Raw genomic sequence first — 18,361 nt, forward strand, 5'->3', positions numbered from 1 at the left:
GAGTAACAATTATCGGCATCATCACTCGAGAGGCCAAATAGAACTGTGAAAAAAAATTTGTAAACGCGGGTGACAAACAGTAGAGCGGTGACAAATGTTAGAGCAGGTACTATGTTTTGGGGATCACCAGTAAAGTTAGAACAGACTTAGCGAAGGGCCCAAGCTACGTTACGCATGATATCTTGAATAGATGCAACGAAACTCTAGGTCTCTAGGAATTTTTCACCCCTATTCACTTAACCAACAAACCTCTATGATATACGCAGGATGTTATTAGCAATTCCTTTAGAAAATACAAAACGCAGACGCGCTAGAACGAAAGCTCTAAGAACTCGTCACAAATGTGAGCACCGAAGGTCATTTTTTGATTACCTAGTGAGATTTCGTAATCATAAATTACAAAGGAAGGCGCATTGGTAGCGAACTTAGGCCATCGTAACAACCGCCAATCGTGTATACCAAGAGCTGCAGAAGCGCTTGACGCCGCTTCACACCGTAATGCTGACAAGCTTATTCCTCAAAACGGATCGGAACACCATATTCCCTAATATAAATTTACCAGTGTCGAACAGACCCTAAAGTAACGTGCCGCATGGCGCACCGTCACAGGGCGTCAGGCCATAAGGCTTCAACACGCGTACAATGGACGCTTGGAGCCGAAAGAACTCAAGAGTTCCAGGGATATATGCGAAGATATTGCCAGATGTCTGACCCGCAACACACTGCCACGATAGAACAAACTAAACCGGCAAGCAAAGGCGGTAACTGAAGGCGCTAGGTGAAAATAGAAATAACATGAACTTGCTTATTGTCGCCACACTGGGGAAGCAACAGATGAAGGCAGGCAAAGCTTCCTCGACAAAATTCTTCGCTTGGGAACTGCCGAAGTCTCTCGACGATGGCGGGACATACGACTAGATGCAGTTTCGTTCTTCTAAGAAAGCCACGCAGTTACAGAATTAGAGCATGGATTTTTTGGCAGTAGAGAATTGAATGAGCACCCGGTGACGCTCGCAGCACGGGCAGTTATCATCCGCACCATTAGTAAGTAGGCTGTAGGAGTCTTACAAGTTCTGCGTTGCACTTGCAATGCAAGGCGGAATCGGGAACCGACCGCTGACAAATGACCCGCCCGGATAATTTTTTAATGACTACAAAGGTTAAGTCTTCACCAAGAAAGGAAGCACCAGGAATCAAGGCACAGTGAATTCATTACATGAGTATTGTTCCGCGAGAGTGTCGGCCGGTGGAATGGACCTCGCACTCATGTACCGCAAAGCTCTTCTTGAACACACAAGTTTGAAGAAAAAAAAACCCTAGAAAGAACAATCACTCCGGGCGCTTTGGAGGTGGTTGCTGATGACCACGTCTCGCTCCTCATGCCAGTGGCCCTCCGGTGTTTCGCTTCGACTCGTAGAAGAGGCAGCCATCGCTGCCGGCGACTACGGTCCACGCGGCCTGCAGGAATGTTGCCACCTGCCAGGTCCCGTCTTCGGGCGCCACCTGGAGGACACACAGAGACACCGGTGTTCGGAGCTGCGAGGGCAAACGTTAAATTGCAAGGCTTAAGAGTAGGCCTTAACTCGGCGCCGGCCAGCTCCGATGCTGCCTATTCGTGTGCACGTAAAACGCACAAATGCTCTTATGAGGGAAGTTCACGACGGGTGTGAATGAAAGTTATTGCTTTCAAGAGAGAAAGTTAAATTCTAATGACTGTAGGAAGCGGAAGTTTCATTCAGGGCCTGGAGTTCTTTTTTTTTTTCAGAACTTACCAGAAATTGCTAAGCTCAAATACATAGAAGCGCTAAGCTTAAACATCCGCAACTCTGCACCAAAAATAGACATCTTAGTTCTGTAAACTACATCTGTAAGAGCATATAAAGCGTACAAGTTTGATATATCAGGTTATATGCTACGTGCACGTGCTCGTTACAATCTTTACGAGGGTTCCGCCAAAGCCCTAGTCATATAGTAATAATGAAATTGAGATGCATGTATATTACATGCATATTGTCCGCTTTAGGTGTACTATTAGTGCAGTTAACAGAATTGTGATACCGGTTTTTCTCAGCAGTTAATCACAAATTTACGAACCAATATCGTCATATATTACCAAAATATTTATAGACATGCGTCTTTGAGCCCCAATGTGCGTTCTTATTGTTCAAAAGGGTAAAAAAAAATATGGTAAGTTCAGTCTAACTTTTATAGAATACAATGTAGCCCATCACTGCCGATAAGTATGCAACTAAATTCTAGTAGACGGCGTTAAAATGCAGGAAGTCACGACAGATTGGTGCTCGTAGTTCCAGGCGTCGCGGCCACCCACCCTTCGTTTTTTTTTTGTTTTTTTTTTCTTTTTGCCTGTATTCTGGCTTACAAGAGAGTCTTCTCGCTGTGAGGGTGCCATGTTTCGCATGGCAGAAGAGTAATTTACTAATACAGGTGCAATCATTGTTCTCCTCGGTGGCTCTTTAAAAGCACTGAGTTATGATGCGTGACCAAAAGGGTTATATGAGCAATGGTTTACACCTGACCTGGACACCGGCTTGATCACCCGCCGCGGCTCGGTAAGACGCCTGGACAGTGGCCGGCGGCTGGGACGACGACGACGACGACTGGGCCGGTGGGGGCGCCGGCGACCGCACGACATCGGCCATGGTGCGCCGTTCCATGCGGTTCGCTGCAGCCGGGTTCGCCTGGCTGCCACGGCCCTGCAGCTCGTCTGGAAACATGCGTGCGAAGTAAAGAGTGCGGATGAGTGGGAAATGCGTCGCCGCCTGCGCTGCCACTGGAGTCCACCGAAATTTCAATAGCGTCTCGCGCGAATTAGAAATATCGAATGCGAATAAATCAAACACTGTAAAAAATGTTGGCACCCCGCCAACTGCAATGAAATTTCACTTTCGCCGAACTGGTATTAAATGAGTAGTATATACCACTGAAGCAATCTAGCCAAGGCTGTAGCGATGCTGACTGTCTAATTTTCTTATTAGCAGCCCTTAAATAGCCACTCGACACGTACACCTGGTGGTTAGCAGATATGACATAGCTATGACATATATATGGCATAGCAGGGCCTCCGAGATCTGCGTCGCGGGTGCCGACTGATCTCGGAGGCTGTGTAGAGGAGCCTCGCGTTTTGAGTTATGCGTCACTTCCGGTGAGCGTTAATGGTGACCTTTATTTTTTCAGTTTCGCAATACAAAAAAAAAACGTCTACTTTTGCAAGCGTTTCTTGAAGCGTACACTGGTATTTCAAACTTTAAACATTTTCACGGAGGCTGCTCTACATCTGCGCTACACGAAACTAAAGCTCTTGTGTTTCAAAATATCACTGCATTTGGCCTTTAAGGGTGCTGGTTTGTCCCACGTTAAACACACTTCTCCATGAAGCTGTGAACTAAGCGAGCTCAACTTACACCTTCGATGATAGAAGCCGCAGTTGAAAACGGCGTATTTCTGACCACCTTATGCGCACTGAAAAAGTTGACACGGAAGTTTGACAGCTAAAGGTGTTGAGGTTCATTTCATGCAGTTTTTCTCCGGTGTGTCACAACTCTCAAATGTTTGCTTGCGACAAAATGTCGTTAAAAAAGAGAAAGCTTCATGTCTCCATCAACGATTATATATTTCCCCTTAAGGGTAAGGGTGTTAGCCATGGGACAATCCAACACTCGTAAGGGTGCAAGAATTTATTTGATGTCGTTTATTCACCTCTAACTCGATTATAGATGGCCTCGAACATCAACTTTGCGTCACCATTCGCGCGCACTAATTTGCGCTCACTAATACGCGCGCCGCCGCGCGAGACAGCTGACGTGCCCAAGCTCAACGCATTGTGCTGCGGCAACACGAAGAGAAGTACTGGTTATCACGTCTGTCAAAACGATGATTGACGGCCGTCGTCTCGTTGCAAAAGTAGCCAGCTTCTTCGTTTCTGGGCGAAGTGGCGGTGTGGTCTCTGACGTCACAAACACAGGGTGGCCAGTGAAAAGTCATACATTCGTGGGCATTAGTTGGGAACACGTAAAGTTCATTTGCCGGAAAACTAAATGACTTAGCCATATCGCGTGACGCGTACACTCAAAATTACATTCAAAATTTTGTTAAGGTCAGTGGACATGGAACAATCAACGTAGTCGCCCTTTATTAATACGCGTATTTACTTAGTAAATAAATTTAGCTTTTATTCGCATCGGACATTGCAGTTTTCAACTGAAGTAATCGATGTAAAATTTCATAATCGATTTATTCGATTATGGTCGAATTTACGGAGCTACTGCAGTTACGAAGCTCTACCTGGCAAAAGGAAAATTCCACTCGTATTCGAATGGCCGATTTATGTGGTTGTAGTTAAGACAACCAGCGATCGTGGTGACGTCTCTTTTCTTACCAAATCTCAAGCTCAACCGGTAAAACAACTTCCAAATATATTTGCGTGTACCGAGGAAAATTGGTTCTTTCTTCTTGCAACCATTCCTACAGGGAATTTAGAGCCCCACAGGACGATTTAAGAAAGCGTCAAAGAAGACATCTTTCTCTGACAACTTCAAGGCGAGTGCGTTTGCTCCCAGCGGACTAAATGCTACACGCAAATGCTCGAAAGTGGAGAGACAGGAATATGCAAAGTGTAAAAGATAACCAAGAGATGATTGGGTGTCCTATTGAAAAATAATAATAATAATGTGTCCCAGTAACCCTTACGATCCAACTGGTCGATCCAACAATCTTACATGACACACATGAGATTGCAGGTAAAAACACGATATGAGAATTACGTTTCTTTTTTATTAGGTGTCCGAAAAGAATGGCGGAGCAGATCTGTCAAAAGATAAATGAAATACATATAAATTTAATTTCTGGGATATGCTGAGCGCTTTTTTAGACCATACCTTTTTTTTTTTTTTTTTAGGAATCGCTTGCGGATTGCAGTCCTTGAGCTCGAGTACTTCAAGCAGCGGACATTCCTCGCGCCAGGAATTGAAAAGCATATTCGACTAACAGACAATCCCATTTACCTTTTTAATTATTACTTTGCGGTACATACTGCAATTTACAAATTGGAGCCGGTGGATTTCCAAGGCATATTCACTTGTAATAAGCTACAGAGATCCCGCGTGTTTCGGTATATTTACCGTGAGATTTACTGCAAAAATGCACTGTTGTTGCAACACTCTTTAAGTGAACAACCCGCCGTTTTATGCATTGGAGCACATATGTACCTGGAACACCCATGTATTTCATCGCACACTTTGGAAATGAATGCATCGAAACAGGCGTCATCCTGAAAAATCCGTTTCAAGTAGATACGCTTCGCGAACTCCTCGGCAACCATTTGCAAATTCCAATAAGTCCCGCAAAGTATTTAACTGAAAAAGACAATTAGTGAATTTTATTATTTAGGAAGTTATCCATTTCGATCTCTCGTGCAAGTAATGTCCACCTCTTTGTGTAATCCAACTCGATGAATAGAATTATGCCATCTGCCACAGGAGATTTTTTTTTAATTTCTGTACGGTATACAAAAAAAAAAAAAACTGGTATTGGCAATGTCACACTTACAAGTGATTCTATTGCTCGTTGTTTTTGCAAATACTAGGCAAAATAGTTATGCGGATGTTTCGTAATGGCTAGGCAGTCTGTTATCGATGCATGCTCATGTGTGCGCAGTCAAATAACGAGAATGCGCTTGCGCTCATAGAATTGATAGTTTACAGGAAAGGACGCTGGTCGCTCGGCTATTCGTCCAGATAGTGTTGTACTAACGTATCCAGGACATGACTAATCACTTCTTTGATTCATTTAACCGTGATACATAAAAAGGACACCTTTAAATATGTGTATTTACCTACTGAAAACTGCTTGCAGCTCTGGGTACGCTGCGTGTTAGAGAGCTGCTGTAAGCGAAGCAAACTTGAGCAGCGGCTCAGCGACTCGTTCGTCGCGCACAGTCAGCCAAAAGTGAAACGCTGTCGCGGTGGTTTCAGTTTACGCAATACATCGAGACCACGACAGTTTAGAGGGACAACTGAAGGGAAATGCAAGGTGGAACTTTATTGGTGATTCAACCTTTTTACGAAAGCAATAACGCAGTCAACCTCTGCGCGAGAGGAGGTTCGGTAATCCAGAAAACACGCAAAAAACGAAAGGTGGGATGGAAGAAGCTTCAGCTCGGTGCCAACTCAGATGCCGCCTATTCGAATGCGCGTTAAACGCAGAAATACTCTTGTGAGGCAACCGCTCGACCAATATGAATAAAATTTGCGGCATTTGCGAGAGGAGGTTAAATTGTAGCGACTGCTGGCATGGCAGCAAAATTTTTATTTAGGGCTTAAATATTTTTCTTTAGAGCGCAGCTCCTAAACGACCGTTCCTGCGGCGAGTGTAGGCGTCGTCCCTCGGTGTCCTCGTAACCGAGCACAGCGAAGCATGAAAGAGTGAACGTGGAGCGCGGGTAAAAGATGGCGATAGCGAAGAGAGCGCGAGGAGGAAATCGGAAGAGGATGGTGCAGCGGAACCATGAGGCGGATAACGGAGGAGGAGGGTATGGCGAAAGCGTGAGAGCCGCACAGACGGGTTCTGCGGCGACGATGGCTAAAGACCAAGATATAGTCCGGCGTTCTCGGCGCGCCAGGCCGCGGCAGGCGAAGTCGGATACGCTGCGCTAGCGACGCCAGGGGTGCAAGAAATTTGCTTCCTCTAGAGTTCAGCGTGCGCGCGCAGCTCGAGGCTGGCGCCATCTGTGCGTCCGGGAGCGCAACTTAGCCGCGGCGAACAGCTGTTTACATGGCGCATGCGCGTCGTTCGGGTAGCGCGCGCGCTTCTCGTTCCGCGCGCTGTTTGTGCGCTAAAATGAAAAATTTTGCGGGATGGCGTTAACTTGTCCTGACAGCCAGAAAAAAAAAACATAAGGTTTTACGTGCGAAAACCACTTTCTTTCTGACCTGGGCTTCTTTAACGTGTACCTAAATCTAAGCACACGGGTGTTTTTCGCATTTCGCCCCCATCGAAATGCGGCCGCCGTGCCTGACAGCCAGAACATCGCACTCATATTGGTAGTACTTCGGCTACGTCAAAAACGGAAGCGGACCATGTATGTACATGCGAAAGCTATTCGACAAGCGCCCTCAACTCGGCGACTACCACCAGCTAGTACAGGAGCTGCGAAATGCAGCTTACCTGTGGCGAGACCACACTGCTTTCGTATAGCTTCCCACGCGTTGTTCTTGCGCTCTGTGTCGCGGTGGTCCATGCGTTTCACATCGTATACACATGGAAGGTTGCAAATCGCTTCAAGCAGGCGTCCTCACTCGCGCTGTCATCCCACACGGATGTTCAAAAAACCACAGCCGCACTGTCAGTACGCGCACCGCATGCCGCCATTCTGCCTTCTGCTCGCTGCCGCTGCAGCGCGCAGTGCATTCTGGTCTAGCGGCAGCCGCGTGAAATAGAACACGCTCTATGTCTGCGCCGGCGGCGTTATGCTCGCCAAGCGCGCCTAAGCACGCCGGCTACGCCGGGACGCCGGACTGTAGAGTGCGCGCTTTTCACCGACGTCGCTTAACCGCGCCGCGCGTGGCCGCGCGCGCGCGTTACGCCGGACTATATCTTGCCCTTTAAGAGACGGCGCCAAAGTAGCGCGCGCCGTCTGCATGGAAACAACGCGCTGCATGAGCGGCGGTCTGTCTGCGGCGGCTGCTGTGAATCGCGCCCACGCGTCACGATTAGCGAGGCGGTCGCGCCACATTTCGCCCCGTTTGCAACGCGTCGCACTAGACAGATTGTCCGAACCAGCCAATGTATCGCAAAATGAAAACACGTATACAGCTGCGCTCAAATTTCGCATAAGGGAGTATCGTAATCCTCGGTGAATTTTTTACCTAAATTGCCAAAAATTGGCAAGCTTAAAGAAAGTACAAGGTTTACAAACCCATTACTCTGCGCCGAAACCAGATATCGCAGCTCGATCACCAGTATCCGCTAGGGCATCTAAAATGAACAAATTTGATATATACATATCTGTATTTTATGCGACTTTGCTATAACGATTACAAGGGGTTTGTAAAAGTACCACTAACAAATAAGCGGTATATTCGAGATGAGTGTAAAATTCATCAATTTTGTCAGCTTTAGGCGTATTATTAAATGCAGTTTAATTTTTCTTTTCATTGCTGAGTCACAGAATTATAGATGTCATAGCTTCGTTTCTTTTTAGTTTTCACATTTTTTAATAAGAACTTCGATTGCCTAAATCAAACATTTGCTTCCAACTGTCCGTAAATTTTAACGTTTTCTTAAATCAACAATCTTCATCAGATACAGTGCGGTGGTTGCCGAGGAAAACGATTTTTCCGTTCCCTTGTATTTAAATAGAAGAACCCGAGCTTAAGCTTCCTCTTCGCGCTCTCTCAGCAGATTGTCGTGACGCCAGAGATTTGAGAGAAGTCTACTAGAACTTAGTTAACTAGTTATGTGTAAAGATGGATTACAATGTACTAAAAAAGGAGCGACAGTCAACTTAGCTTGTTTCGAAATCCTGTATTCAACAAAAATGGCCCAAGCGCGAGAAAATGGTTTCCATTCTGTGACTTCACACTGAAGTAACAATGTTGTGGGTTCGGCGCAAAATTTAAAAAAAAAATTAAGCTTTGACTTCAATTTTTGTTTTCACACTGTCGAAAGCCTATACAACGAACGGGGCCCTACACAGAAATTGCCTGTACAACGAAGGATCTCGTACGTCCCGGCCGATTTCCCAACTTGCGTGTAACACTTCTAGACCGAAGACCGCAACAACGAATTTGCCTGTACAACGAAGGAATTTCGGCGCACCCAACGGTAAACGTTGCGAACGAATGCACGCCAACGATTCCGCCACTGCCCTCTGCAGCTGCCAGTGAACTAGGGTCAGTGTCTCTAGAACCATAGCGACGCGGTTGACATGCGTGCCGATTTCATCGAGCATTTTAGTCCAGCTGCACGACTCCAGGAACCGCCAAACTCAACTAATACGCCACTTGTTGAAAAACAGCAGGCGGCGTGACAGCTGACTATAATCTGTCAAGGTTGGCGACGACGTGAGTCGCTCGGAACTGACAACCAACGATAACATCGAAGCCAACAAGGTCGGGAAAGGGGCGAACGTCGACGAAGGCAACGTGAATGAAATGCCTGAAGGCGAACAATAAATATTTAACCGACCATGGTGGCAGTAGCGGCAATCGACGCTCTGCGGCCGTACCTTGCGTCGCCCCTGGGTTCCACCGCGCAGTGTGTGAGAACCGCGATGACATAACGTCGGCCGCATTGGCACGTTCCGTAAGAAGGTGTGTGCAGAAGGAAATTAGCGACTTCTTTCACTGCCTATCTTTTGAGTTCATGGTAAATAAAGGTTTTTATCATGTGATTAGCCTGCTTTACCGGAGCGGTACGGTGTCTGATATTTTCAACGAAGTGACCAGCACAACGAACGACTTCGGAAGACGTGGGCGCTTGGTTATAAAGGCGTTTGAGTGCACCTTCACCCTATCACTGCCAAATTAACAAAAACGGAGCTTTTAAAATCTACTTCACCGTGTCTAAACTGAATTAGTGTTTCTTTTCGGTGTCCCTTTAAGTATGCCCTGTAGACGGTCTAGAAAGCGCGCGGACAACACAATCGGACACCAGCGACTTTAATCGCATTTTTTTTTAGGTTGTCTTGCTTCACAAAAGGAATAACGGCGAACGTTCGCAAAGAGAATGAAACGCATTCCTCAACTATCGCTCACCTCGACAGGCACGGGATGCACAGGGGGGTCCCGGTGGAGGCAATCCCTCGCTGGAGGGACCGCTACCCTGCATTTGAACGGCGTTGTACAGAGTTGCGGACAGAGGAGGTCGGCCACAATGGGCGTTCACACTCACCAACACTCACACGCGTTGAAAAGTCACGCTTGCCGCCACCCACTCACTCTCTCTCACGTGTCCACTCATTGGCCCTCACTCACACACACACAGTACTTACGGCCACTCACACTCGCGGACGGTCGCTGCCGTTCACCCTCAGATCCGCTCAAAAAACACCGTCCCTCGCCTTTCTTCGTAATCACGTCGGCCGGCACTAAACGCATCTTCATATATTCGCGTGCGCTCAAACTCCCTGCCGCTAACTTCCGGTTCATACTCATGCCCGCTCGCGTCATTTGTCCCTCACTGATACTCCATCTCACGCTCTCACGCCTGATTACGAGTCAGGGTGGTGCAGTCGTCTGTGAGTATGCCGACCTGTGCTTGCGGGACGACGGTTGGCTATCAAATTATCCCCATCTCTATCCCGTTCCTGAAAGTGAGCGTAAGCGCATTACGCCAGTTGCACCTCCATACAACGAACACGACTATAAGAAATTATCCGATATAAATAATTTTTTTATGTGAGGAGGCAGGTTTAATATGCTTATCGCCGTCGTTCACATGCGACAAATATATGCGTAAAACGAATACCGAACATAACTAAGGGACATGTTCCTGTCGTAGGAGAATTATATTTATTTTGGTTCGAATATACCACTTCATACAGATGCAGACGTAAAGCAGCGAGGTCCAAAAGAATTTTAGTTTACGAGACTTGGCGGTACTTCATTACACAGCGTTTGAAACTAGAGTGATGTCCGTTATAGTGCTTTCTCGGTTAGAAGGCGCTTTAGCATAGCGCTATGCCATTTCAACCTGGGACTTCAGATACGTTAAAGCATTAAATAGTTCGCGTTTATAGTGGAGATGGTCGAGAAGACTCAGCGGGGCTCGTCGAAACGTCATCGTCTTTTCCGTGCACAGTGCCTTACAAGTCATCGCCAATAAGAGGTACGCTATAACTGCAGCAGGCCGTATGTAAGACGGGTTTGAAAACTAATTCTCGTGTATTTTTTCGCCCCCGTTGACGACTTATTGGCATCACACGTACTATTGTACATTTCCACCAAAACAGAACAGTGACAGCGAGAACTGACAGCACGGAGTATGTGCAGGAGATGAAAATCCTTACGTCCGAAGGGCGATGTCCGCCGGCCTGCATGGATGCGTCGTCACCGCCTGTCTTCGTGCGGTCTCTGAAAAGAAGAAAGAAAGAAAGACTAAGAACGCTTCAGCGATGTCTGCGACTATGAACTCAATAAGTGCGACAGTACTTAGCCCTCTAAAATTTCTTGAACGCCTTCAATATTGCGAGAAACTTGTTCAACCTCGTACAAACTCTCGAAACTATATGGAACGACGATGACGCAAGCCCTGGCGTAAATAAACAGGTGAACGGACGGATCAAACTGTGTTTATAGCTCTGAACTACTGCTGCAATAAAGAGAAGGAAGCCAAAACAAGATGATATCTCGTTAACGCCTCCCAGAACAGCCGCCCGATCCAGGAGTTCGCTGCAAACAAGAGGTTATCTTCGCAGGGCTCGGCCTGATAATGTTTTCTATTTTTAAAGGTATCTTCCGTGCCTAATATTTCTTTTCTTTTTTTTGCTTTATTAGAAGATCCTTCATGAATCACGAATAAAGTTAGCTACAAGTCCAGTGATCGTCCTGTTCATTTCTATTCTCTTCTGATGTTTGCATTTTTTTTCATCAGTTCTTCAGTGAACAAACGGTCTCGAAATGTGGTGGTTAGCGCACCTGTTCCAAGCACGTCCCTGCTCTGACACCCACACTGACTTCACTATAGGAACATCTCCCTGCGCTGCCCGGCACACTTTCGGTTTCATTTACTTCCCTTTCTGTTCTTTTAGCGGTTTATGTAAAACAATTTCTACAGCATAACTTCAACGACCTTACGCAAAACGCAAGGCGCAGGAAATCTAGACCAACGACTACTCTGACGTGACAAAATTACGCGGAGCTGTTATTTAAAGCCCCCTTCCTCAGGTTTCAGCATTTCCAATGGGCAAAGCGCGAGGCGTAGATCACGCATTTACGATCGTGTATGGAAAGTATCACGCCGCGAAGCGCACCTCGAAAACAGCTGAAAATTCAAACGAGGTCCGCGTGCCCGTTTCCCTCCTCCTGAAGAGAAACCGCTCCCCGTCAGCATAAATGACGTAACAGCCGTCACCTCCACGTCACACGCACCACCTACAGCGCACTAGTAGACTGCAGCAATGTGAACTAGTAAACTACCGCAGCAGAGTCCACAGAGCTTCCCAACGAGCATGCGTTGCGCACAGCGAGAAGACATGGGAAGTAAGAGTCGGGACGTGAACGTCACGTGAGCCCTCGACTCCGACATGGGAGAGCATACGGGAAGAACGACGCTCGCGGGCGCTAGACGCGGCACTGGGGGAGAGAGCCTATATCGAGGAGATCCGTCACCTTCGCACCCATCGCACTGAATTATTACATCTGCGTTTCTCCGGGCTGTTGCTAAACCATTATCCAAATATCCTTGCGGCAGAACTGGTAGAACGCTATCCAAACAGGGGCTTAACAACAAAGCGTGCGTATAGCCAAAATTTGAAACGGGGCCTTGTCGGCGGCCCTCAAAACGGACAATGAAAAGCGACGTTGTATCAGTTTAGACTGGCAAAGGATTTCTTCCAAGATTGTCTTGACTTATTTGGAGGGACAACGTTGGCTAATTACGAAAGATTTTAACGCCAAACCCTGTTTTTTTCGATAACTTCGTGGTCGGACCGCAGCCTTCGCATATAACGGGTGCGTCACGGTTAACTCAACTGACGCTTGGGCGAGTTGGCGTACTTCCACCTTCACGAACGCAGAGCAACCATAGAGACAAGAATAAAAAAAAGAAAGAAAGTGACGAGACAAGCATTGAACTAGTAATCATTGGCTGGAATTGAAAAAAAGAGAAAGACTCGCTTACCCTAGAATTGTTGGTAAGAAAGAATTTCAGCAAATCATGAACCTAGACGTATTATCATCCAATTCAGCCGGCCAATGGCAAAAACGTACTTAGGCAACGAAAAGCTTTGTGAAGACGGCCTCAGTTCCGTACATACAATGGCAAAAAAAGCACTTAGGCAACGAAAAGCTTTGTGAAGACGGCCTCAGTTACATACAAGTATCATAGCAAGCTTGCCGGTACGTCATCGTGAAGGCTCCTCGGTGTAGCGGAACTATATAGTACACGGACGACGCGGAAGAATAACAAGACACACGCACACACACGCATTGCGTTCTGTCATCCTTATGCGTCCACACGTACTGCATTTGCGCTGCACCGAAAGGATGGCCCTAGCGTACGGGCCAACGAACGCACTACGCGTTGGGCCAAAGGCGCGTGCGCATATACTCACTCCTCCTGCAGCCGGTACTGCGCCGCCTGCTCCCGGTAGAGGCGTCGCCTCTGTCGGTGGGACCTGTGACGCATACGCTGGAAGAAGGTTGACACCTGCGGCACGTAACCTGGCTGTCCGGGTACTATTTCTGCGCAGGCGTCGTACAGGCGTCGTACGCTCGGTGTAGCAGCCGCCAAGTGCGGCAGTGCTCCGCCAAGCTTGCCCGGCGCCACACCGAGCGCCAAGAGCAAGAAAGACACACACTAACATTGTCGGTTAGCAAGCGTGGTTATACATGAAAGCAAGCACGAGGCGTCGCTGAACCTTTGCAGCACGCTGTGATAGCACTTGGTTGCGGGTACCGCATGGTATAGACCACCTCACGTACGCCACGCAGGCCATGATGGCCTGCTAACATTGTCGTTCTTTAATTGTAACAAACAATGCATAGCACTGTGTACTGTCGACGCGTTTGCGTGTAAAAGGTTGCAGAAAGACTTTCGGTTTCCCCCACGACCTTGTTAACTCTAGATCACTGCGCACAAATTTGATTTTCTTTCCGCATATGAGAGCCCAAGACGGCGGCGTCCATGAACCATAAATAAGACGTGTCCGTTCGGGATTTCCATTAAAGCCTCTATAACATGGAGACGGCAAACTCCAGGGCTTTAAGTCGGGGGTCGCAAAGTCGGAAGTCGCAAAAAGATAATTTGCGACTTCGCATCTGAGCACGTAATTTTGGTGGGCAATATGAGAATTTCACGGGGAAGCATCCACCGAGCTTTTCGATTTCAAGGCAATTTGGCTCACTACGGCAAAATTTCCTTTTATTTCATTTCTAAAATTTTTTTCCTTCATTAAGTTTTGCGTTTGAGGTATAGTGGGAAGACACATTGCTAACTAATACATCCACATATAAAACTCAAGAACGAGCGTTCGTGCTTTTTTTTCTTTACTTACCGTACTATTTCGAGTGCTGCGTCGATTGGCGCCAACTCGCCTCATCAGACCACCTGCCCCCCCTCCCCCCCCCCCCAGCCCCAAGATACGCAGAAAATGCGTGCCACGCAATTTCAACCACGCGTCTGTCGAACTGAATTCGACGCGGCCAAAGAATCGAGCCGACATATTGACGGTACACGTTATTTTCGATTAATGTAAAGACGCGACCATATCCCGCTGCGCTCACATACGAACGCTTCGGCGCCGGGCGCCGCTGCGCTGAAAAATAAACGCTGGAAATGCGTTCCATGTGGGCGGCGTCTAAAGGATTATCGGCGTCACACAAGTGGTCACACATGTAAATAGACGCGGCTATAGCAATGATTAGTCGTGACAGTCACATCGTCGATGGCCAAAAGCATATAGACTTTCCCTACAAAATAATTTGTACTGAAAACTACATGGCACCATAGTTACTACGAGAGTCGCTAATACGGCGATTCACTCAGCAACGGATTAATGGATGCACATATATTAGCCTAAACCTGTCATTCTGGCTTCAAACAACCTTGTGTCTGAAAATTCAACATCTTCAATAACTAATAGTGCATTATAAATGCATCAATTAGCAATGATTACGCACGCGCACCGAGACTTAATTGCCTCGACATGTACAAGAAGCTGCAATCGCTTTGAAATTCAGAAAGACAAAAAAAAAGAAGGCGTAAGAAACAACGCCAGAAGAATGTTTGAAGCCACAAGCACGAGAATTAAGCAAGTCCGTGCATACTATGCAACCGCCATTCCCCTGATTGCTGAACGATAGCAGCGACAGAGTTCCGTCTAGTACTTTTCGTAGAAGAGCGCTACGGTCTAGAGAGCTCGACCAATGGGAAGCGAACCGACGTCCTCACCGTTCGGAGCTTCCTGGCACACCGAGGGCGGGTAACTTCCACGGACGCGGTGCGATGCAACCGCGGCACTCGCAAACGCGCGCGCTCCTAGTGGCCTCGTTTCTTATAACAAAGACTGCACCTCTAAACAGAAACACCTAACTAGACCAGCGCGGTGACAAAAGCGGTATGGTCAACGCAAAGGTCGTCAGCGCCGGCACAAAATGGGCTCGCGACGACGGGACAATCTCTCCCGAGCTCACCGTTTTACGCAGGCTGGATGGCCGGTCGGAGGCTTCGGAACACTTCTTCTTCCTCGCCGTTCACTCGGTGTCGCGCGAAACGGAACAAGGATTCGAAACGCGATCGTTTAACTATTTATTCACTCTCGACCACAGTTCAATTATGCTTACTTTGCGCATTTCTTCTTTTTTAATCTTGTTCTTTCTTTCTTTTCCACTTTTGAAAACAACGATCAATTCGTAAAGCCTTTTGGTTTTCCTGTCGCGCAGTAAATGAGGCATGAAACGCAAAGAACGCTCACGCGAGACACCTTGCGCGAGGCACGTGCTGGCGTCACGTGGGCAACGATCTCGGTGGAAGCTAACGCTATGGTGGAAGCCGGGCGACGAGCTCGAACTGGCGGAGTCAAAGCGACGCACACGCGATTCAGAGAGGAACGCTCCTCACTGGGAAAGAATACATTTTTTGCCGGCGTGCGTACGACCGCTCACCTGCTACTCTGCATAAAAGAGGGGGAAGGGGAACAAACGATTCCAAAGCAGAGTGGGGGGAAAAGACGGAAAAGATATATAGAACGAGCGAGTGAACCTGATAATGATATTTACAGGTGAGACGACGGGCGAATTGAAGCGAACCTTTTCCTACGTCTCTAAGCTTTCCGGAAAGAGTATGATTTCCAACAGGTATCAGAACAATGAATTGGCCGTGACGTACACATAATTGTCGCCAATATTTCCTGGTATATTCGCCCGCACCACCCTTGACCATGTTGCATGCAGCTGGAAAAGATTACCGCACCTGACTTACAATTATTGTCACTTAAGCGAAAAAAAAACAGAAAGAACCCGACAGAGAGCCTTAATTCTGCTCACGTGTGGGAATGCGAAAGCATTATACCGTTTGAAGGCCTCGGAACGCCATGAACGTACTCATGTTGAACACTCACGAGGCGGCGCCACCTCCTACTCATCGGCGGCGCCGTCGCGTGCCCAATGAAGCATGCAATCAGGCACAGAATCTTGGGCAGCCAGAACCGCGGAGCCGCCGTGTCGTTGGAGAGGAGCGCTTGACTCGCACACAGCCCGGAGGCCCGGGCTCGATTCCCACACTCGCTCTGTCTTCCCCTTCTCCCAGCGCAGGGTAGCCAACTGGACTCCTGACTGGTTAACATCCCTGTCTTATATCCCTCTCTCTATCTCCCAAAATTAACTAGATTTCCTTTTCAAAAGCATTTATTTAGTTTGTTTACAGCAACCTCCCTGACAAACTTGAGGTGACGATTTTACGTTGTGTGACGGGACGGTCATAAAGGTGCTGGAATGCGCTTTCGGTGTTGGCGCCTGTATAGAAACACGCATTGTGTGTGCGTGTGAGAGGGGGAAAGGCCGCGCAGCGGGCTTTTCCTCCTCTCTGGCCTGTGCGAGCTCGCGCGGGGCGCTACTTGAATGCGTTGCCGTCGCGTACTGTGGAACGATTCGTAGATCGTTTGAAGTCCTCCTTCCTTCGTGAAATTTACGTTATGTCAGTTTATACGTTATGTCAGTTTACACGAAATAGTCGAAAGAACACTGTGTAGCCTTTCAGTGCAGTGGCAACTACGGAATGTGGAAATTTCTCTTGGGTGCGCAAACGCGCGTCATCAGTCGCAGTGTGCGCCTGCGTTGTGAACTACTTTTGCTGTGTTGTCGGTTTTTACGCAACGGAGAGCAGCAGCGGCGTCTTTGAATTGCCAGCGTGAGTGGGTAAATCTCATTAGTCTGACCTCTTCGCGCGGGAACTAAAACATGAAGAGTGCTCAGGTGCGGCCACCCTAATGCAACCCCGAAACGTGTAAGCGCCAATCGTTATAACGTATTCCCGTCAGCCATCGGCATCGTTCTCGCGAATTTCAGGTCTAGAAAACGTGAAATGACTATGTTATGCATACGTTCGCTTCGTGTACGACGCCAGTGTGTACGCGTTGCTCATCACAGCGATCACTGCGGTTGGTAAACCGGCACGACACATAGGATTTTTCTGCTTCGGATATTGCCTTTTGACCCCGTAAAGCAGTAATATTCAAAGGGGACCACATAAAAAGAATGCGGCGGCCGTTCTGAGGACACAATTTCCGCAATACGGGTGAGTCCGTCGTAGAGGACGGGACGAACGAGACCGAACGAAAAAAATGTCGCAGTTTCGCCGGAAAGGCGAAGCATCGATTGCGAGAGCAAATTAGTAGACAGCTATACGAAGTAAGAATAGCAGTTTTATCAGCCGTATGAACTTGGAACTGAATTAACAAGCGTGGTGTCAGCACAAGCTAACCTGAACACATCTCGCTCGATGACCGCGAAAACTCGCTGTGAAAACGCTGGTGTGAGCAAGCACGACAGCAGCAGCGAGAGCAGTGACCTTCGCAGGGTCCATCGCCTCAACGCAAGAGCAGAGCGGACACGGTGCGCACTAAAGTACGAATCGTCTGCAGATCCCTTTCAACACACGGCGGCGCGCGCGACTGCGCGCGGCCCTGCAAAGTACGCACCTGTTGGCGGAGTAAAAACCTCCCTCCCGCGCTGCCTCCCCGCTTTCCTCCATACATAGATTGAGCCGCGATTGCCAGTTCGCCCTCGCGCCCAGTCGCGAAACGCGCAGTTGCTGCCGGGCACAACCGCCGCCTCCCCTCCCTCCCTTTCGTCCTCCTTTCGCGCGACGGTACGCGTTTGCTCTCTCACCGCTTTCTTCCTTCGCGCTTGCCAGATTGAGCCGCGATCATCGGATTCCGTCGCGCGCTTTCACTCGGACATACAGCATACGACGCATACGCATACAGCATGCTGCAGCTGCCATTCCGAGATAATGGCGCGAGCGGAGGAGCTGGAGGGCAGTGCGCGTGCGTAATGGCGACTAGACAAACGGTCCTTGCCTGGGCTACGCAAATAAGGTAACTGCTGATTTCCAAGTACTGTAAGCTTTGTTGAAATCAAGAGCAATAACTGCACGACGCTGTCATATCTTGATTTCGCAAGCC

At 48.1% G+C, this 18,361-nt stretch overlaps 1 protein-coding gene across 4 annotated transcripts in view; it reads right to left on the minus strand.

Annotated features, from left to right (window-relative positions):
* Window positions 1–1,124: 1,124 nt before the first annotated feature.
* LOC135921182 (uncharacterized) overlaps window positions 1,125–18,361 on the minus strand; it is a 72,153-nt gene continuing 54,916 nt past the window's right edge. For 2 of the 4 annotated variants that reach the window (XM_065455491.2, XM_065455490.2), the window contains 5 exons: window positions 13,292–13,421; window positions 11,027–11,090; window positions 9,774–9,840; window positions 2,538–2,725; window positions 1,125–1,503 (listed from right to left, as the gene is read on the minus strand). In XM_065455491.2, coding sequence (XP_065311563.1) covers window positions 1,378–1,503; window positions 2,538–2,725; window positions 9,774–9,840; window positions 11,027–11,090; window positions 13,292–13,421 — 575 coding nt within the window. In that variant the 3' untranslated portion in view covers window positions 1,125–1,377. Of the gene's footprint in view, window positions 1,504–2,537; window positions 2,726–9,773; window positions 9,841–11,026; window positions 11,091–13,291; window positions 13,422–18,361 lie in introns of those variants that run through there. The other 2 variants (XR_011514494.1, XR_010570485.1) reach the window with 1 other exon arrangement.

The sequence above is a fragment of the Dermacentor albipictus genome, chromosome 5 (assembly GCF_038994185.2).
Source record: "Dermacentor albipictus isolate Rhodes 1998 colony chromosome 5, USDA_Dalb.pri_finalv2, whole genome shotgun sequence".
Taxonomy (NCBI): domain Eukaryota; kingdom Metazoa; phylum Arthropoda; class Arachnida; order Ixodida; family Ixodidae; genus Dermacentor; species Dermacentor albipictus.